Source organism: Helianthus annuus, chromosome 15 (genome assembly GCF_002127325.2).
Source record: "Helianthus annuus cultivar XRQ/B chromosome 15, HanXRQr2.0-SUNRISE, whole genome shotgun sequence".
In the NCBI taxonomy this organism is placed as follows: Eukaryota; Viridiplantae; Streptophyta; class Magnoliopsida; order Asterales; family Asteraceae; genus Helianthus; species Helianthus annuus.
In genome coordinates this window covers 24806050-24828958 of record NC_035447.2, presented here as the reverse complement: position 1 = coordinate 24828958, position 22909 = coordinate 24806050, and the positions used below count along the sequence as shown (strand labels likewise).

The following is a 22909-nucleotide window of genomic DNA, read 5'->3' as shown; positions in this document are numbered from 1 at the left end:
AAACCGTATCCTAAACGAATTAAATAAAAATGAGAATTTTTATTACTATTTGTTATCTATAATAGTGTCAGGTGGCATAAGGCTATGGGGTATACTTTCACGCCCCTTAACTACATCTAGGCACCACATCACCTATTTGACCCTCTTTCACTTCACCGCATACCAAGGAAATGGTTTAACCCCTAACGCCCCTTAAAATTAATTAAAATACATATATATAGATATAACATGTTGTTGTGTGTGTGTGTACAAATTTTGTAATGCTTGATTCTCTCACTCTCTCTCTCCTAGTTAACTTCTTAACATGTGAAGCTTTTAATGCCTCTTAACACCTTTCAGGAGCGGTTTAACAGGTGTTAACGGATGCCAACTAGGATTAACACCTATGGATGTTAGAGTATACCATGTGGCCTAATTGACAGAAAACCCAAACTTCAGCGCGTTGCACGAGTCATACGCACCTGTTGACCTCACCCCCCCCCCACGCGCTCTAATGCTCCTCACTCAATAATTTTTCATGCTCTACAAGACCCCACTATCCATTTCTGTGATAGAGGACATTATGAATCTGGATTTAATTTTTTGTTATTCTAGTGTTCTTAGTTTATAGAATTTGGGGATTTTGATCTTAGACGTGTGTTTATAGAATTTGGGGCTTTTTGATCTTAGACGTGTGTTTTAATTTGAATGAAAAATGAATGTTGAGTGACCTGTTTGGAACACTTTTAAAACTTAAGTGACCTAATTGTAACACTTTTAAAATTTGGTTAGTATTCTACAAAATTATCTTTTTCATCTACATGGCAATCAAATATCTTACTCAACAATGCCAATTTAGAATGGTATAAAATTTGTAAACACAAGTTATGCAATCAATTCGTTATTTTTATTATACATTTATACCATAACTTTTATACGTGTATATTTGGTAAATTGTTGTTATTTATGATGTATGAATACCTGAGATATATCTTTAATTTAAAGCCATTATACAAGAAATTTTAAGTATCTTACTCAACCATGCCAAATTAGAATGGTATAAAATTTGTAATAAAATTATGCAATCAATTAATCTTTTTATTTTTTTTTGAACAACAAATTTGTATCCCTTACGGATCATTGGAGTATCATCGTATCACCATCAGAACCACCCGGTCATATCCATCTCCATTAGGCAATAATATCTATACACCAATTCAGGAGGAAACCTCTAAGACTTATCTCACCCCCAAGATGCCACTAGGCTACCATAAATTTTAGGCCATAGGGTGTGGTCATAACCCTCGTGACCACTATGACCCTCCACGTTAGTTCTATGTAGCTCACCTTTAATCCATCATCCAAAACCACTACTCTAAGGGTGTGGTCATGACCCAAACCACTAGCCCCTTATTTATTTATTTTAATTTATATTTGTCTAAAGAAAAAAGAAAAGATTTCTTGAAAAATGGAAAGAAGGACCATGGTTGCCATGGTTTAATCCATGCAAACCATGGTGGATCAAGGAAAGGGGTGGTGTAGCCTTCCATTCATGCTCCTACGTGGCGAATCATGTCCCAACCATGACCCCACACCCTTTAGCCTTAGAGGGTGTTTGGGATTGAGTTTAAAAATGACTTATTAACTTATAAGTTTTTTGAAAAAAGCCAATAAGGTAATAAGTCATTTTCAAAAGTCAGGATTTGAAGCTTATCCTTCTAACTAGTTAATAAGCCATTTCCAAACTCAATCCTAATATCCCCTTACGTGTATATGTGGTAAATTGTTGTTATTTATGATCCATGAATACCATAGATAAATTGTTAATTTAAATTCATTAGGCCATGCTCTAACATTTATATTGTTAAGAGATTGAATTAATTATTATTTTCTTTTTTAGACTAAAAACCACTAAAAGATAGGGTTAGATGAAGTTAATGGGATTAAACCATTTCCTTAGAGTATGGCAAAGTGAAATGGGGAAAAAAGATTGACGTGACACTTAGGTGGAGTTAACATAGGTTAAAGTATACCCAAAGGCTTTATATACAAGAAATTTTAAGTATCTTACTCAATGCCAGTGTTGCAATAATTGCCAGGCGCTAGTCGGTCGGTGAGGTACCGACTAAGAATTAATCAGATTAAGATTTTTTGTGTAATTTTCAATTTTGTATGTATATCACATTTTTATCTGTAATTTTTTGAAGTAGACATGTTCTATCACCTTCTTCGACTCATATTTTGTAGAATATAGGATTAATTGCCGGAATTTGCAAGTTTTGGTTGAAATCTGGTCGGAATTTTAAAGTTTTAGCCAGAATCACTAGATTGCCACAGATTTTTGGATGATTAGGACCAGATTCGACCAACTAACAATTAATTACAGACTAAGGATTAATCAGATTAAGATTTTGTATCTACTTTTCAGTTTTATATGTATTTACATATATTTTTATTTGTAATTTTTTGATGTAGACATGTTTTAACACCTTCTTCAACCTATGTTTACAGGTTTTAGCCAGAATCGATAGACTGCCACTGATTTTTGGCTGATTAGGACCAGATTTGACCGCCTAGCGATTAATTGGCCGATCGGATAAAAATTTCTCAATGAACCTTCGACTAGCAATTAATTAGAGACTAGGTGAGATTTTTACAACCATGCCAATTTAGAGCCGTATATAATTTGTAATAAAAGTTATGCAATCAATTCATTATTTATTATGCCATAACTTTTATTCGTATATATTTGGTAAACTAATAAACTATTGTAATTTATGACGCATGAATACCAGAGATAAATTGTTAATGTAAATCGATTTCGGCTCAGAAACGGTTTAACCAAGTGTAGGGGCGTCTCTGAGAATTCATATACTCAGTTCGAGCTTTAGAAATGTGCCCTTCCGTAATGTTTTATTATTATTATTATTATTATTATTATTATTATTATTATTATTATTATTATTATTATTATTATTATTATTATTATTATTATTATTATTATTATTATTATAAATCAAATGTGTATCGGGCTCACTAAATCAAATGGATATTGGGCTAACTTCTAAACCATAAAAATTGTTTTGTAAATTGGCATATCTTGGAGTAGTATGGGTATGCTATTTAAAAAACAATTAACATGTATATTTATCGGAGTTAAGAAAAAACACGTGCCCCTCTAAATCACGGGCCCTATGTGGTGGTCCTCCCCGCACACCCTCATCACTGCCCATGACCGAGTGTATCAGGTGGTTCAAACGGGTGTACCGAGCGGTTTAACCAGTTCTATCAGACGGTTCAACCGGTACAACCAGCCAGTTTGAACCGGTTTTTAAAACATTAACTATACAAGAAATTTGTATAATTATGTTTCAAAATGCGAGTTTTTAGGGGATGTCGCTTGCATTATAGTTGTTATGTATGGACAGTGACCCCAATACTCGTATCATATCATTTATAGTTTTATACCCATTTGTTTTGCAAGTGTCCAAGAGCTAAACTTAGAGTTAAGTATACTTATCACCCGCGAGGTTTAAACATTACTACAAGATATCACAAAATGTCACTCTTAAAACATCCAAACAAAAATATCATTGTCAAGACATTCAAACAGAAAGTTTAAAAACATCCTAACTTTTTATTCATCAGATATGCTAGTTGGTGATTAATATCATAAATATATTAAATACGACTTGTGATTGGAACATATATATCGCGTTTGTTGATTTTCATAGCACGGTCGTGATCACGTGCTATGACCATGACGGATACTCATGTCTACCACCGCCCCAACCGGTAACCTGCCTAGTTATTTACCAGTATCTACTATTGCTCGTGAAAACTCATATATTTACACACCGTTAAAAGCGGGTTTACCTGATACAATATTTTTTTCTCAGTTATTACAATCCTTATGAGTATACTTTAGTACTATTTTATTTTATTTTCTTTTAGAAATTTTATCTTAAAACAACCTTTTATATAAGAATATAATTACGTTGAAAACAAGTTAATGACCAAGATTTCATCACTGTGTTACGTGACTAGTTTGTTGGGAAAAATTCTTACTTCCTGCTCTTAATGGGCTAAGGCATTGACCGTTTGGGCCTCCACAATGATGATAAAAGACTAAAAATAACTCAAATGTTAATATAAACTTGCTTAAGAAAATAAAGAATATATACAGCCAAAAAATTGTTTAAGTTTTCTTAAAACACTATTTATCTTTAAAAAAAAAGTAACATATATTTGTAAGACTACTACTACTATAACCGGGTTTATAACTCATAGAATGCTCAACATTTTTTTTGTTTTCATTTAACAAATGCTTAGAATTTTTTTTTTTTTCAAAAATTTATAGTATTTGATATAAAAATAAATACAAATCTGTATAGATTCGATTAGCTAAAGTTAAATACAAAATTATCAAAAACTGAATTGAATCAAACACAATATTTTTCATATTTATTAATCAAAAAGTACATTACTTTAGCACATTTTCATAAAAACAAAACATGTTCAAAATGTTTGTGATATTTTGAGAATACTGAATCTTTGATAAAACAAAAGTAAATCTTTTGGCTAATGCTCATTTACATTTTGATTTCCATATTTATTCTAGAAGATCATTCGGATTTTAGCAAAAAAAAAAGTCAATTTTAGTATTTTAGCCTTTTAAGAATACAATGGTTAACTATGATTTATATTCATTTTTATTTTTTGCATATATATTGTGTATTAATTAGTAATTATTTTTAATGCGAATTATTTGAAATCGCATTAACTTTATACTAGGATCTAAATATTGTGCATTAACTTTAAAAAAAATACTCAATAAAGAGGAGTGAAATGACCTTTTTGTACAATAAATCACACCCCTTTACCTCAACACATGGCACCTCCCCCCTCTATCCCACCATCAGGGCCTATATATACACATTCTTGACTAGCAAAAACCTTGAGCAAACCCCTCTCTCTCTCCTCTTCTTCTCTCACTCTACATATACATACATACATATATCTATACTCATAAAAGAGAGAGCACCCATGGCTGTTTTGACTGTGATTATTGGTGTTGTGTTGGGCCTTTGCATGTTGAGCACTGCCCTTTTAAAATGGAATGAGATCAAGTATAGGAAGAAAGGTCTACCCCCTGGTACCATGGGCTGGCCACTCTTTGGTGAGACTACTGACTTCCTCAAACAAGGCCCCACCTTCATGAAAAACCAAAGAGCAAGGTGCTTGCTTGCTTCCTTCATCTTCTTCAAAACCTATGGGGGTGTTTTAGTAATTTCACTTTGTGTCTTTGTTCTTGTTGACACTGTTGCATTACTTGCATATAAACATATTTATTATTATTATTATATTATTATTATTATTATTATTATTATTATTATTATTATTATTATTATTATTATTATTATTATTATTATTATTATTATTATTATTATTATATACCCAAGTGTATATGTGTGGTTGAAAATTGAAATCACATTCTTATGAAAATTATATAGAAAAGCTAACATCTTTTTTCATCTTGAAAACATGCTCCATTTCAGTTTCACTTTGGGTGTTTTTGTAATTTCACTTGTTTCTGTTTCTTGATGAAAAGCTACCTTTTTCTTGATCTTGTTCAGAAACCCATCTTGGAAATCCACTTTTGAAACAAGAAAACTAAAAAGGCAACCTTTTTTAAGGCTTTCTTGGAAAACCCAACTCAAAAATGCATCATTGGACATGGATTAATGTTTCACTTCTTGATTTGACACAATTTTTTTCCCTTTTTTTTGATGAAAACAGGTATGGAAGTGTGTTTAAATCACACATTTTGGGATGCCCAACAGTTGTTTCAATGGATCCAGAGCTAAATAGATGCATACTCATGAGTGAATCCAAAGGAATTCTTCCTGGTTACCCTCAATCAATGCTTGAAATTCTTGGCAAATCAAACATTGCAGCTGTTCATGGTCCTGCTCACAAGACCATGAGGGGTGCATTACTATCACTTGTTAGCCCCACAATCATCAAACAACAAATTCTCCCCACAATTGATCAGTTCATGAGATCCCATCTCTCTTATTGGGCCAATCAAATCATTGACATACAAGAGAAAACCAAAGAGGTATGCATCATTTCATTGTAATGTATTCTACAAACTTCGATTTACCTGGTCCCATTAGTCAGCAATTAGTCAGCAAAGTACTAACAAGTTTATGAGTTTATGGGTTATTTTTTTTATTATTTTTTTTGGTTAGCAGGGTACTGATAGTATATGAGTTTTACCGCTAACTAACGGTTCTCATCTTTTTTTTTTTAAATTAAATTATACAAGATTTTCATTAAAACAAAGACGATTACAGACTAATGGCAGGTAGATGTGCAACAAGCTGCGCCGCTACCCCCTTCTGAATTGCAAATCCTACCCTGTTAAACACAAAATTCTGCCCCTTAAAATGCGCGGTGTTCTCATCTAAAAAAAGTACAAGAAAGCTTTTCATATGGACTCTGTTTCTCAATCTTTTATTTTTAAACATTTAAATATTTCATTGCAGATGGCTTTGTTATCATCACTGAAACAAGTATTTGGGAATGAATCTTGCTCATTATCCAAGGAACTCATGCCTGAGTTCTTCAAGTTGGTTTTGGGGACTCTTTCGCTTCCGATTGATCTCCCAAACACCAACTATCATTGCGGACTGCAGGTCTGAAAACGTTTTGTTTAACCGAACAATCTCGAACAAAATTCGGAGCTAATTTTTTTAAATTTTGTTGCAGGCAAGGAAGAACATTGTGAGAATGTTGAAGGGTTTGATAGAAGAAAGAAGAAATTCAAAAGAAACACATGAAGATATGCTGAGTTCATTGATGAATGGTGGAGAAAATAGATATCAATTGAGTGATGAAGAGATAATTGATCAAATAATTACCATTTTGTATTCTGGGTATGAAACAGTTTCCACTACCTCAATGATGGCAGTCAAGTATCTCCATGATCATCCCAGAGTTCTTGAAGAACTTAGAGTAAGTTTTTAATTTATTCAAAATGCAATGTTTTTTTAACTGGACCGGACTATGAACCGGAACCGGATGAGTTTATCAATAGTTTTTATTTTTATCATATAATTTCAAAACACTTCAACAACCAAAACAAGAAATTACAAACAAATGACAGGCCGGTAAATGGGCAACAGGCTGCGCCGCCACCCCGTTTTGAAGTGCAAAACCTATCCAACTAAAAACGAAGCGCCTAAAAAAAGGTCGAGAAATTACTATTCAAGAAATTACAAAAATATTTTAACTAAACATTTATAGTTTTGTGTAAATTTACAATTTTAGTTATGTTTTGGTTTAGATTTTTTTATTTGATAAAATATGGATATACTTAGAAAATAAAATATGAAGCATGCAAGTAGTAAATAAACCCTTAAGTTTGAATATAATATAAACATATAAAAAGTAGAATATAAAGTATGAAGCAGTAAATGACCCCTTAAAATCTTAAATGATATTTTGAAAAGAAAAAAAACAGTGAAAAATAAAATAATTAAGAAAACCGGTGACCGGTCAGATGTTGATAAACATGGTGAAATGGTATTATTATTATTTTTTCCAAAAATTAAAATTTAAAATTAAATCATAAAATTCTTGCAGAAAGAACATATGGGAATCAGAGAGAGAAAAATGGCAGAGGACCCACTTGATTGGGATGACTACAAGTCCATGAAGTTCACTCGTGCGGTAGGTTTTTATTATTTATTTATTTATTATTTTATTAAAGTTTTAAAGAACATATTAATTTATATTATCATGTGTGTGTGTGTTACAGGTGATCTTTGAGACCTCCAGATTGGCCACAATTGTTAATGGAGTTTTGAGAAAGACAATGAAGGACATGGAGCTTAATGGTGAGTGTATGCATGGTTCATGATGACATTATAATTTGAGATTGATTTGAAGTTTGTTGTTTAATTGTGTCATCATCATCCATTCATGGACCCTACCACACATCATAATCCACATGGCGTGGCTACTCTTCCAGCTTGGATTACTTGATACCATGACCCCTCTTTCTTCTTCTTCTTCTTTTTGATTCAATAATTATCATATATTTTTTAAAATAAAAGAAAACAGGATCGTAAGAGTGTCCATAAACCGTTGAAACTGGTTTAGTGTTCATGCCAAAGTAAGTTGGCTCGTTTGAGCTTATGGTATTTGGTTCACGGTTTTGTTTTGGTGGTTTAGCAGTCATGCTAAGGGATTGGAACTAGAAATTGACCGTAAAAATAAAAACTATCAACTTTTTATTATTATGTTTTTACCTTTTTCTTCTTTTTAACGTTTTTAAAATATACAACGTGTTGGTTTTTTCGTTTTTGTAACCATGTACATGTTTGGGTTTGGGTTAGAATTTTTGTCAAAGCTGGTCGAGCCAGACTGTGACCATCCCTACTAGATAACGCAAGGTTGGAATAGTTTACTTAAAATTATAGCTTGTAAGAACTCAATGAATTTCATCTTTTTGTAGGTTTTGTTATTCCTAAAGGATGGAGGATATATGTATATACAAGAGAGTTAAATTATGACCCGTGTTTGTATCCGGATCCACATACCTTCAACCCATGGAGATGGTTGGATCGAAGCTTGGAGACCCAAAATTATTTCTTCATTTTTGGAGGTGGAACGAGGCAATGTCCTGGAAAAGAACTTGGCATTGCAGAAATATCAACTTTCCTTCATTACTTTGTAACTAAATACAGGTAATTGTTGTTAATTTTAAAAATTAACCCATATTTATTTATATATTTATTTTATATGTTATAAAACTTATGAGTAGTAAATAATTGGGATTTAAATAAAAATCGCAGGTGGGAAGAGGTGGGAGGAGATAAGCTCATGAAATTTCCAAGAGTTGAAGCACCAAATGGACTGCATATTAGGGTTTCAGATTTATAATCATAAAAAAAAATTAATAATAATAAAATCAAAGAGTGAACATGTATAAATGATTGAAGTGATGGTAGTAGATTTTGACACATTGCTAGAGATTGTACAAAATAATTTTTCTAACAATGTAGGGTTTTCTATTATGGATAACTTATTGAACTTTTTCTGATCTTATGTCCATATGTGTTTTTGTTTTTTATTTATGAAATTTATATTCCATTATGAGAAAACAAATGAACTTTTGATGAGAACTCAAGGTTCGTATATATCTAGAAACCTGAAGACCTCTTTATTATACAAGAAGTAACTTTTGATACTAGTAGACTAGTAGTAGTAGAGTGGTGGTGGTTAGTGGCGGACCCAGAATTTTTTTCCACTGGAGTCCCATTTTTGCTGTTAAGATTTTTTACAATTAAACGTTAGAATTTTCAGGTCAATTGTTGGTCAGGGCAGGGCTAGAAACATAATAAATACAATATCAGATAAAACTATATGACCATTACTCATTAGAAAACACACAGTAAACAAAAGAGGTCATTGAAATGAAAAAATACATCACAAATATTTTAAGTTGTTCCTACGAATATCAAACGTATATAACTCAGCCAACCTTATCTTTTAAACATTAGACACACAAAAATTATCATCCGGACTCAAGTTACTGTACGTAAGTAATTCGGCTGTTACCTCGCCAAAGCGTTCGCCAAACTCTTCTATTTGCATATTTCAATCTAATTAATAATGATTAAATAATATTGGTATGTTGTTCCCAATAATGATAGCCATGATGGCAGCAATTAATCCTCCTAGAATTATTCAAAAATGCCAAACGTCAAGTGGGTTGCTAAAAAAGAAACAAAACACGCTACAAAAAAAGGGTCGAACTTGAGACCTATTTGTTTATTTGTTTGGGGAGAAGGGATTTACCACCACACCAAGTTTATTATTAATGCTATGGGGTTCAATGAATTATTTATATAGGGTCCTTAAAAAATTAACATACTGGTTCTACTAATTTTTTAGAAAACATTGGGGTCCGGAGACCTCGACCCATCCGATGTGGGTCCGCCCTTGGTGGTGGTGGTGGTAATAACAAGAAAATGGGTAAACTCTATAAAATATTTTAAACATATATTGGAAGTTAGAAAAACAGTCGGGTACATTTCTTTATATGGGTCAGGATATACTAGGAAGTTTATTTGGGTAGGAAGACTAGGAAGTAATCTTGACCATCTATTAAATAATTAATGGCTAAGATTAAATGGGTGAAATTGAACAAAAAAAGAGGCGCGTGAGTTAGTTTGAGGGTATTCTAGTCCGTCCAAGTCAATAGCTTCCTCCTCCTCCAATTCCCCATCGTTTTTGAAACGTTAATAACTTTTTCATACGACAATATTTTTTTATAAAAATTGCACCATAAAAACGAGCATTTTTTATCTTTAAAACGAGCACACTATTGCTATACTCTTGATTTTTTTTTCGAAAACTCAGATGCGTAAAACGCAATGGATAGAACAACACACTATAACCCAGGTTCTAAAACGCAATCGAGTTTCATATGGTCGTGTTTATGTTTTAACATGGTCATGTTTAGTTTTTAGCATGATCATGTTTATGTTTTAGCATGATCATGTTCTTTGCACTCAAATTCTAAAAACGTACACTTTAGGTCTAAAACGTAATGGGTTTCACATCATGGTGACGTTTCTCTTTTAACATGGTCATGCATTTGTTTTAACATGGTCATGCCTCTGTTCCAACATCCAGGTTCTAAAACGCAATGGGTCTAAAACATAATGGGTTTCACATGGCGATATTTCTCTTTTAACATGACCATGCCTTTGTTTTAACATGTTCATGTTTATGCTTTAACATGCCATGCCTTTGTTTTAACATGGTCATTCCTCTGTTCCAACATCCAGGTTCTAAAACGCAATGGGTCTAAAATGTAATGGGTTTCACATGGTGATGTTTCTCTTTTAACATGACCATGCCTTTGTTTTAACATGGTCATGCCTTTGTTTTAACATGGTCTTTGTTCCAACATCCAGGTTTTAAAACGCAATGGGTTTTAACATGGTCATGTTTATGTTTTAACATGGTCATGTATTTGTTCCAACATGATCATGCTTCCATTTTAAATGATCATGTTCTTTGATGTTCTTTTACACTCCAGTTCTAAAACGCAATGAAACCCAAAATCAAGATTTACAATACAGATTCTAAAAAGCAATGGAGTTTTAACATGATCATGTTTATGTTTTAACATGGTCATGATTTTGTTTCAACATGATTATGCTTCTATTTTAGCATGATCATGTTCTTTGCACTACATGTTATAAAACACAAAATCAATATTTTGCACTGTAGGTTTTAAAAAGAGTTTTAACATGGCCATGTTTATGTTTTAACATGGTCATGCTTTTGTTCCAACATGACTGATGTGTGTCGGTGTGTATATATTTTTAGATGTATATTTAAGCCCTTTTTACACTTTTAGCCAAGTTTTAAATTTATAAAACACGATATTCCCTAACACTAAACACACATATGGGCAAGTGCACCCATCGTGGACGTAGTATAGTGTTGGTAAGATACCGAGGTCGTCCAAGGACACAAGAGCTTTTAGTACCGGTTTATCCTCAACGTCTAATCAAATCAAAAAGGTTAGAAAAATGTTTTAAACTAAGAAAAATAAAAACTAACTAAATGCTGAAAATAAAAATAAAATAAAAACAGATAGACAAGATGAATCACTTGGATCCGACACGTGTATTAGTATAACCTTTGATTATTTTCGCACTTTTGCACTTGTTTAAGAGATTATCTTAGTTATTGTAGTAGGCCCCTCTTTTGAAGGCGACGTTACCCTCAACCCAGTAGTTTGAGTCAGCAAGGATACAATCCTAAAGGGTCGGATTATTGAAAGATAATGAATTAAGTTATTAATGCAAATTGTGGTAGGCCCCACTTTTGGCGGTGACGTTACCCTCGGCTAAGTAGTCTGAGTCAGCAGGGATACAGTCCTAAATAGCCGGGTTATAGTATTAATAGTAGTTAACTTATGAGGGGGTCAAAGAGTTTGGATCCCCGCCATCCAATACCTATAGGCATTGAAGGAGATCCTACTAAAATTGACCCAGGTCCCAAGCAGGACCTCTAAACGCTGAACAAGGGCAAGACCCTTACCAAACCGTTCCCTTAACCCCCGACCAGGTAGCCAACATACCTCCATATAGACCGTGGAGATATGAATGGTGAAAATCTTTTATTTTATATAGACAGTAAAATAATGCCAAGACACCACGGACAAACGATAAGGAAAGATCACCTTCAACATAAGTAACTAGTTATTAAAGTCATTAATACAAAACCAAATAAAAAGTGCAAAAGATTAAAAATAAAAAGTATTATACTAAACACTTGTCTTCACCAAGTGATGTAAGAGACTTAGGCAAACATGGCCTTGATTGTCAAGAACTCTTACGATCAATCTTGGATCCCGAGACGACTCACACACTCTACGATGGACAATGGATGATGGTGGTGGATGATGGTGTTATGGTGGTGGTGGGTGGTGGATGAAGTGTGAGAGAGGTGGTGTGTCAAGGGATGAGAGAGAATGAAGCCAAGCTCCTCTATTTATAGGCTGAACAGAAGGCTGGACACGGCCCCGTGTCCGCTGGACACGGCCCCGTGCCCGTCTGACATTCTCTCACTTCATTAATTGTAATTGTGAATTACAATTAATGCGCCAGCTGTACTTTTACCACGCCCCCGTGCCCGCTGGACACGGCCCCGTGGTGGGCGATGGAAGCTTCTACTGGTTTGTCTTTTCTGCTGCTTCCTGGGCACGCCCCCGTGTTCGCTGGACACGGGGCGTGTTCAGACTCTGTTTCTTCTCCTTTGCTTTGGGAGGTGTCGTTGAGGGTCCGGGCAGTCCACTTTTGTTCCTTTTCTTGTATTTATAGTAGAATTAGTTGTCTTTTTGCTTCTTTTGTGATTTTGAGCTCATTTCATCCTGAAAATACAAAAGGAAGACAAAAACACTCTTTTTCCAACATTAGTACTTAAAAAGGGTTAGTTTTATGCCTTAATTGATGTGATTTATATGTTGCATTTTACACACATCAAATACCCCCACACTTGAACTTTTGCTTGTCCTCAAGCAAAACTCTTTAAATGTGGCTTACACTCCCAAATGGAATAGGTAGAAGAGAAGTTTTTTAGCTTGTCCTTAGAGTGTCGGGAATCCAAGGTTTTTATAGGTTTTATTTTTATTTATTTACAATCCTATTCGTTATGATTTATTTTGAACGTTTCATAAGATAAATTACTTATTTGGGCATAGCATGCCTTATTAAAATTCCATTTATATACAAGTTCACATACCTCACGGGAGATCACTCAACATTCGGCCGAAGGTGTATATTTTTAGTGAATCACTCGAGAGCGGCATGGAACTTACGCCTTCCATAGTCTTGCCAAGCAATCAATCCTCCTCCTTTTTAACTTTTTACCTTTGTAAATATCAAGAGGACTTTTTGGGGTGAAGGGTTAGGCTTGGGTTAAAGGTGGGTGGTTGGTTAGTGGTTAGTAAAAAGGGCGAAAGTCGTAACAAGCGTCGATTTTCGTGAAATACCTTGTTTTTAGTGACTTTTTATTTTTGAAGTATTTCTCCAAACAAGCTTTTATATAGCTTTTGTTTGTTTTTGACTTCATCATAAATTTTTTTTTTTTTTTTGATCGTCACATAAAAAGGTGAGTTTACGAAAAAGCGAGCTTGTTACTAAAATAAAGGGTGAAAAATAAAAAGGTTTTTGGTGGGTAAAAAGGGTTTTGGGGTAATGAAATGAAAGGTTTAGGCTCAAAGGGGCTATCTAGGGGGATTTTGGGTAGGTAAAAAAAATGAAAAATAATGGTTTTGAAAGAAAAATGGTTAGTCCTAATGCCTCCATCATTTACTTACTTGGGTTTAAGTTGGTAAGGACCGGGAATGTATCGTCGTGGCAAGTTCTAGATTTGTAAGAACCGAGCGGCTATTCACACAAGAAACGAAAAATGAGCATTTAATCTAAATATGTGTATTTTTATGCTCAATAAAGGCTCAAAACTCACTTTTGTGGGAATGGGTTTTTAATGTGACCAAGTATATATAATCGAATTTTTAACTAGACTTGTTATACCGTTTCATAATTTTCTTATGTTGGTTCTTTTTATCATGACGCTATCGGTTGTAAACTTGTAAAAATATAACCTTTTTAGAACTTGTTATTCCCAACTTAAAGTAAGACAAGTAAATAAAAAAAAATGAAAAAGTTTTTGAAAAAAATTTGGGGTGTTTAGCGGTTCCAATAGAGTTTTGTGTAAGGCTTGTGTTTAGGATTTTGCAAAATTTCAAGGTTTTAGCATCCCCCCCACACTTAAATTACACATTGTCCTCAATGTGTCCAAAAATAAAGTTTTTGGTTGATTAGAATGTGTAAAAGTGGGTTAAAAAGCAAAGATTTATGTTACTGGCATCCTGGACACGGCCCCGTGTTGACCGGGCACGGCCCCGTGGTCAAGTGCCAGTAACAAAAATTACAGAATTGAAACAGAAGCCTGGACACGGGGGCGTGTCCGCTGAACACGGCCCGTGTCCAGTTACCTGAACTGGGTGATTTTCTGCAGGGGGCTCAGCACGGGGCCGTGTTGGTTGGGCACGGCCCGTGTTGAGCCTTCTGTGATGGAGATTTGTGTCGGGTTGCTCTGTTCTTCTTGCATGGTTCCATTTTTCTCGTTCCCTTTTTCATCCATTACCACCATGAGTGTGTTTTATTCTGCAAAAACTAAAAGATTAAACTAAACTAAGGATAGTTCCGCGGAATGCCTCCGTGGTACGCCACGTTTATAAGGGTCCTTGGCTAGACCCGATTCGGGGTTATATATCTTCTGAGTGGGATGCCTGGCTTCCCATGTTACACCGTCGGAGAGCGGCATCCAGGCTCGAATCAATAACCTTCATGTAATTGACTGGGTCGTCGTCCTCTATTCTCTTCCTAACTCCGAACTTCATCTCATCATCCCCATACCTCAAAGTGAGTGTCCCGTCATTCATATCTACCACTGCTTGTGCTGTAGCAAGGAAAGGTCTCCCCAGTATAAGGGGGACCTCGGTGTCTTCCTCCATATCGAGTATGACAAAGTCAACTGGATAAACGAATCTGCTTACCCTTACCAAGACATTCTCGATGACACCTTGTGGGAACTTGACGGATCGATCAGCGAGTTGTATGCTTATTTTTGTAGGGCTCGTGGTTCCCAAGCCAAGCCTTTTGAACATTGATAAGGGCATGAGGTTAATGCTAGCCCCTAGGTCGGCCAAGGCATTGCGAACGGGCGATTCCCCTATTGAGCATGGAATCGTGAAACTTCCGGGATCGATTTTCTTTTGGGGTAGTTTATTGAGTACGAGGGCAGAGCATTCTTCGCCTAAATTAACTAATTGCAAATTTTCAATTTTCTTTTTATGTGTAAGGAAGTCCCTCATAAATTTAGAGTATTTGGGCATTTGAGTTAGGACTTCGATAAAAGGAATATTGACATGCAATTGTTTTAACAGACTTTCGAATTTTGCGAATTGCTCATTGGTCTTTTGACGAATTAACCTACCGGGGTACGGAACTCGAGGAGCCTTGGTAGGCTCTGGTGATGGAGGAGAGTTCTTTTCCTGCAGAGGTGTTGGTATTGTCTCTTCTGTAGGTGGCGGTACTTCTGCAGGCCCCACGGTGCGGTTTCGTAGTGTGATGAGGTGAACTTGCGCCTTTGGGTTTGTTTCGGTATTGCTAGGTAATGCGCCTTGCGGTCTCTCGGAAAAGTTTTGAGCTATTTGATTTATTTGTTTTTCTATGTTTTGAATGCTAGCTTGTTGATTCCTAAAATTGGACTCTAATTGTAGAAATCTTTCCGAGTTTTTCTTATCAGTGTCAGAGACGAGGCGAGATATAGTATCTTCGAGCCTTTCTCGTCCACCTTGTTGTTGAGTGAAATTTTGTGACTCATTTCTTGATTGCTGAAAGTTTGTTCGTTGGGTTTGTTGGTTACTACTATTGTCGGGTTCCCTCCAACCAAGGTTTGGGTGGTTTCGCCATCCTTGGTTGTAAGTTCCCGTTGGAGGACCCGACGGCCTAGGTCTATTATCAATGTAGTTTACCATTTCTTGTTGATCGTCCGTTTCTTTCATGCAACTCCAATTTTCATGTGACCCACCACACCCTTCACAAGCCATAACCGAGACTGTTTTTGTCATTTCTATTTTTTTTATTTTTGAAGAAAGGGCCTCGATTTAGGCTTGTAAAGAAGTGCTTTCGTCGACCTTATAGGCGCCCGGGGCGATAGACTTATTTCCCCGGGGGGTGTGCCATTGAAAATTGGTTTGAGCAATTTCCTCAATCTGATTATATATTTCATGTGGGCGTCGGTTACCTAGAAGTCCCCCGGAGCTAGAATCAAGTGTCTGCCTAGTGTGTGGCAACAATCCATTGTAGAAAGTGGATACTTGTTGCCATATTGCGAGGCCGTGATGGGGACACTTGCGTAATAGCTCCTTGAACCTTTCCCAAGTTTCATATAAGGATTCCCCGTCCTCTTGTGAGTATGTATTAATTTCAGTCATTAATTTAGCAGTTTTAGCAGGAGGGAAATACTTATATAGAAATTTTTGGGCTAGTTCATCCCAGGTGTTTACCGAACCAGCTGGGAGGGCGTTGAGCCAAGCTTTCGCCCGGTCTTTTAGTGAGAATGGAAACATACGGAGGCGGATGGCGTCGTTTGATGCTCCATTGATCCGAAAGGTATCACATATTTCTAAGAAATTAGTTATATGTAGATGGGGATCCTCGTCCGCAAGCCCGTGGAAGGTTGCGGAGTTTTGGAGCATTTGTATCAAATGCGGTCGAAGCTCGAAGTTATTGGCTTCGACATTCGGAGCATTGATAGCGGCGCCTAGATTACCTACGGTGGGCCGTAGATAATCCATAAGGGTACGTTGGTCCGCCATTGGAGGTGGATCACCCGAAACCTTCTCTTGGTTTTTGGCTTTTAACCTTTTTCTGAGAAAGCGTTCGGGTTCTTCTAATGGTTCTTTTATGTCTTTATTGGAACTGGAGCTCATACACTACGAGAGGTTGGCGTCGGGTTCCAAGTCCTGCAATAAAAACAGAAAAGAATGTTGGTCAGAAGGTTCACCACGGCCCCGTGTTGAGCGAACAGGGCCCCGTGGTCGGAATTACAGTGATTGTTTTTCAGATCCCAGTTACTGGAAGTTGGACACGGCCCCGTGTTGCACCGGCACGGCCCCGTGGTCAGCCTTCTGTAACTTGAAAAACAAAAAACTGCCAGTAACAATGCTGAGCACGGCCCGTGTCCGACCAGGCACGGCCCCGTGCTGAGCTGTGCAGAAGCTGAAAAATTAAGAAAAAATCCTAAAAAATTAAAGAAAAATAAAAATATGATTAGGCCGTTGATTCCTAACTTTCTTAAAATCCTTGTGTCCCCGGCAACGGCGCCAAAAACTTGATGTGTGTCGGTGTGTATATATTTTTAGATGTATATTTAAGCCCTTTTTACACTTTTAGCCAAGTTTTAAATTTATAAAACACGATATTCACTAACACTAAACACACATATGGGCAAGTGCACCCATCGTGGACGTAGTATAGTGTTGGTAAGATACCGAGGTCGTCCAAGGACACAAGAGCTTTTAGTACCGGTTTATCCTCAACGTCTAATCAAATCAAAAAGGTTAGAAAAATGTTTTAAACTAAGAAAAATAAAAACTAACTAAATGCTGAAAATAAAAATAAAATAAAAACAAATAGACAAGATGAATCACTTGGATCCGACACGTGTATTAGTATAACCTTTGATTATTTTCGCACTTTTGCACTTGTTTAAGAGATTATCTTAGTTATTGTAGTAGGCCCCTCTTTTGAAGGCGACGTTACCCTCAACCCAGTAGTTTGAGTCAGCAAGGATACAATCCTAAAGGGTCGGATTATTGAAAGATAATGAATTAAGTTGTTAATGCAAATTGTGGTAGGCCCCGCTTTTGGCGGTGACGTTACCCTCGGCTAAGTAGTCTGAGTCAGCAGGGATACAGTCCTAAATAGCCGGGTTATAGTATTAATAGTAGTTAACTTATGAGGGGGTCAAAGAGTTTGGATCCCCGCCATCCAATACCTATGGGCATTGAAGGAGATCCTACTAAAATTGACCCAGGTCCCAAGCAGGACCTCTAAACGCTGAACAAGGGCAAGACCCTTACCAAACCGTTCCCTTAACCCCCGACCAGGTAGCCAACATACCTCCATATAGACCGTGGAGATATGAATGGTGAAAATCTTTTATTTTATATAGACAGTAAAATAATGCCAAGACACCACGGACAAACGATAAGGAAAGATCACCTTCAACATAAGTAACTAGTTATTAAAGTCATTAATACAAAACCAAATAAAAAGTGCAAAAGATTAAAAATAAAAAGTATTATACTAAACACTTGTCTTCACCAAGTGATGTAAGAGACTTAGGCAAACATGGCCTTGATTGTCAAGAACTCTTACGATCAATCTTGGATCCCGAGACGACTCACACACTCTACGATGGACAATGGATGATGGTGGTGGATGATGGTGTTATGGTGGTGGTGGGTGGTGGATGAAGTGTGAGAGAGGTGGTGTGTCAAGGGATGAGAGAGAATGAAGCCAAGCTCCTCTATTTATAGGCTGAACAGAAGGCTGGACACGGCCCCGTGTCCGCTGGACACGGCCCCGTGCCCGTCTGACATTCTCTCACTTCATTAATTGTAATTGCGAATTACAATTAATGCGCCTGCTGTACTTTCACCACGCCCCCGTGCCCGCTGGACACGGCCCCGTGGTGGGCGATGGAAGCTTCTACTGGTTTGTCTTTTCTGCTGCTTCCTGGGCACGCCCCCGTGTTCGCTGGACACGGGGCGTGTTCAGACTCTGTTTCTTCTCCTTTGCTTTGGGAGGTGCCGTTGAGGGTCCGGGCAGTCCACTTTTGTTCCTTTTCTTGTATTTATGGTAGAATTAGTTGTCTTTTTGCTTCTTTTGTGATTTTGAGCTTATTTCATCCTGAAAATACAAAAGGAAGACAAAAACACTCTTTTTCCAACATTAGTACTTAAAAAGGGTTAGTTTTATGCCTTAATTGATGTGATTTATATGTTGCATTTTACACACATCAATGACCATGCTTCTATTTTAGCATGATCATGTTCTTTGTTTGTAAAACGCAATGAAACCAAAAATCAATATTTTGCACTGTACGTTCTAGTTTCTAAAAAGCAATGGAGTTTTAACATGGCCATGTTAATGTTTTTACATGGTCGTGCTTTTGTTCCAACATGACCATGCTTCTATTTTAGCATGATCATGTTCTTTACACTCTAGGTTGTAAGACGCAATGAAACCTAAAATCAATAGAGTTTTAACATAGGTTCTAAAAAGCAACATAGGTTCTAAAAAGCAATGTAGTTTTATCATGGGTATGTCTTAGTTCCAACATGATCATGCATCTGTCTTAAGCATGATCATGTTCTTTGCATTGTAGGTTCTAAAACGCAATGGGTTTTAACGTGTTCATGCCTTTGTTCCAACACAATCATGCTTCTATTTTAGCATGATCATGCTTCTATTTTAGCATTATCATGCCTTTGCTTTAACATCCAGAAGAACAAAAATGAAAAGAACTTTAACGAAAACATAATGAGGTGAAAAGCGCAATTGAGGTTTGATAACCTAAAACGCAATGAAAATAAAAATAACACAACTTACAAAAGAACTCCGATTAACGAAAGTGGACGGAGAAAGAACTCCGATACACCGTGAGGAAACTTGTTGCGGTGGCAGTAGGTGGTGGAGCGGTGGCGGTGGATGGTGGAATGGTGGTTTCAGATCTGAAAAACCCAATAGGTGGTTGAAGGTGGTGGTGGTGGTTTCAGCTCTAGTTTCCGGCAAGATGGTGGGGATCGTAGGTGGTGGTGGTGTTTGTTGTGATGTGGTAGTTTATGGTTTTGAAAATTGTGGATTTGAGTATACGGGGAAGCGAAATGAATTGCAGATGCTGAGTTTTTTGAAGATGGTGAATTTTGACTAAAATGCATCTCCTTATGTTTTTTCATCTTTGCCACATGTCATCTTCTTATTGCTTCCTATACTTCCTAGTTCCTACCAAAACTAAACTTTCTATTTGATCTTTTAACTGCTTTATATACCATAAATTAAGAAAAATAGCGTGCGTAGTTTTTCATATTTCTCTTTTTAAAATTCGATCATTCTGTAATTAAACACCCTCTATATTAAAATTTGATTATTCTGTAATTAAAATCCTCTATTTATATTTTATTACTTTAAATTGAAAGAGTTTTAATCTAGGTTTAATAGTATTTTATTTTACTTCGTGTAGAGGTTTTTGTCTCTTAGTTGAAATTGTTAGGTTCAATAGATGAGCATCAAGTAATTTTAGGATATTTGGATTAGTGTAGGAGGAGTGTAATGGGTTGGTTAAAATTTAAACAATCTTATATTAAAACTATATATAAAAAAAGTCAACAACCAAGATTTTAAGGGGGATGGATGATCGATGATGGATCTCAAAACGGAACAGCCCTTAATGGGCTAACACATGGATTTTTGGGCCTCTTGACTCTTGAGGGATTCTCAGCACTCACAAGTTAAACAAGCCTAAAAAGGATGATATACTTTCATGAAATGTGTTCTGTCGTTCAAATATAGAAACGGCCTTAACAAAAAACGAAGGGAAAAAGAAAGCAAGGCAGGCCCATCCTAAAATCCAACGTCTACTTTTCCGGGAAATAAAAAAATTAAATATTTATACATATTTATATACAATTCTTTTAAAACAAAAACTTACAAGAGTTTAAAATCTAATAACATTTACAACTCAATATTAATTAAAAAACCCAATAACATTTACAGACCTAACTAACCGATGTAACCCGTCTGCAATGTAAGAATATATTTTATGAATATATTAACCTAGGTTAGAACCCCGTGTATTATACGGATTGAATAAATGTATTTTTATGTAATAAATAATATAAAAATATATATATCTTTAAAAATCTTGTTTATTATACGGGTTGAATAAATATAATTTTATTTATCAAATAATAAAACAATATATAATTAAAAATCTCGTTTATTATATGGGTTGAATAAATGTAATTTTATATATTAAATAATAAAAAATGTTGTATTTTTAGAAACCCCGTGTATTGTACGGGTTGAGTAAATTTAATTTTATATATAAAATAATGAAAAAACTTACATTTTTAAGAATCTGATGTGTTATACGGGTTGAGCACACATAATTTTATATATCGAACAATAGAAAGTTATATCTTTATAATCTCTATGTATTATATGGATTGAATAAATCTAATTTTATATGCTACGTAATAAAAAAAAAAGTTATATTTTTAAAAACCTCGTGTATTACATGAGTTGCATAAATATAATTTTGTATGGTAAATGAATTTAATAAAAAAATATATCTGGTGACTACTTTTCTTGATGTATGTAATCATTTTTCACATGATTTGCTTCCTTCGATTTTTTTCACTTGTTAACATTAATTAATTTTACTTAAGTTATTTCTAATTTCTATATTCTTAATGATATTTCCCTAACAATTTATCTATCTTTTTTCTTTAATCTCCAAAATAACATCTTTAATTTTACTAAATTATTTTATAATATTACCCACTCCTTTAGAGAATTTATTATTATTATTATTATTATTATTATTATTATTATTATTATTATTATTATTAAATCGGATAAATATTTTAAAATATTAGATTATCTCCTATACGAATTGTTTAAATTTATATTAAATTTAATTTTATAATTATCTATTAATTGATGGCTTCAATGAATGACATGTGTCCCTTTATTGATTTCTTTTATTATATAGTATAGATATGACCTTAATATCATTTATCTAGTATATTGACTATCGACATTATTACCCCTATATTATTAGATGGTAATTATTCAATGGACATAATTATCCTTACTAGATAAGCATAAGGTTTTCCATTGTATGTATAAATAAAGATTAGGGTAAATTACTTTTTGAGTCCCTGAATTTTATGGTTTTAACCAATTGAGTCCAAAATCAAAAAGTTTAACGACCTGAGTCCCTATAAGCATTTTCTTTAACCATTTGAGTCCAAATTTCTAACACCATCCACCAAGTCTGTTAATTATAATGGTAATTTGGTCATTTACACACAAAGTACAAGTCTTATATGAACATGAATCCAAGGAACAAGTCTTTAATGCATAAAGCTTTAATATATAACATATATAAAAAAATAAATTACATATATATAACATACACCAGCACGGCAGCACATACACATCAGCACACTTTCTCCCTCTCTCTACACCACCAAACCGCCACCATCTCCACCACTGCCCCACCATCATCCCCACCAAAATCATGCTCCAAATCCAGAAACCCTCCACCACTGTCTCACCTCCACCACCAGTGCCACCTCACTGCCACCACCATCCCACTATCGCCATCTCCGAACACCCACCGCCACCGTCTCACCCCCAACTGCCAAACCTTTTCACCATATCACGACCATCTTCATCCACCATCATCACCGAAAGACAGAATATTAACTATAAAAGGCTTGAAAGTGTGCAATATGTCGGATCTAGGGATTTTGTACCTTATAGGATCCGTTTGGTGGTGCGATTACAGTTGGAGAATTGTAATGTAACGGGCTCAGATCTGATCTGATAGAGCTCAGATCTGTTTGGGGCATTTCCGGTGTCGTTAAGGTTTCACTACAAAATATCAAAACAAAATTGAGTAATAATAATTAGGGCAAAACAGACATCGAAGAGTATCTTCAGTGGTCAAACGAGAGAGACGACCGACG

The 22909-nt window shown here is 35.4% G+C and overlaps 1 protein-coding gene and 1 non-coding gene across 3 annotated transcripts; both read left to right on the top strand.

Moving 5' to 3' along the window:
* Positions 1–4944: 4944 nt before the first annotated feature.
* Positions 4945–9096, top strand: LOC110911035 (cytochrome P450 85A1). Of its 2 annotated transcripts, none has more exons than XM_022155597.2 (8): positions 4945–5216; positions 5779–6100; positions 6531–6680; positions 6754–6999; positions 7630–7716; positions 7805–7883; positions 8504–8735; positions 8844–9091. In XM_022155597.2, exons 1-8 carry the CDS (start codon positions 5026–5028, stop codon positions 8929–8931), a joined length of 1395 nt encoding a protein of 464 aa, XP_022011289.1. In that variant the 5' UTR covers positions 4945–5025; the 3' UTR covers positions 8932–9091. The 2 variants fall into 2 exon arrangements, with proteins under 2 accessions (XP_022011289.1, XP_035839629.1); XM_035983736.1 differs by lacking the exon at positions 4945–5216 and adding an exon at positions 5507–5660 and having other exon boundaries at positions 8844–9096.
* A 7382-nt stretch (positions 9097–16478) lies between these two features.
* LOC118487797 lies at positions 16479–16585 on the top strand. Its single transcript, XR_004882740.1, has one exon. It is a non-coding gene; the product is annotated as a small nucleolar RNA R71 (small nucleolar RNA).
* The last annotated feature ends 6324 nt before the right edge of the window (positions 16586–22909 follow it).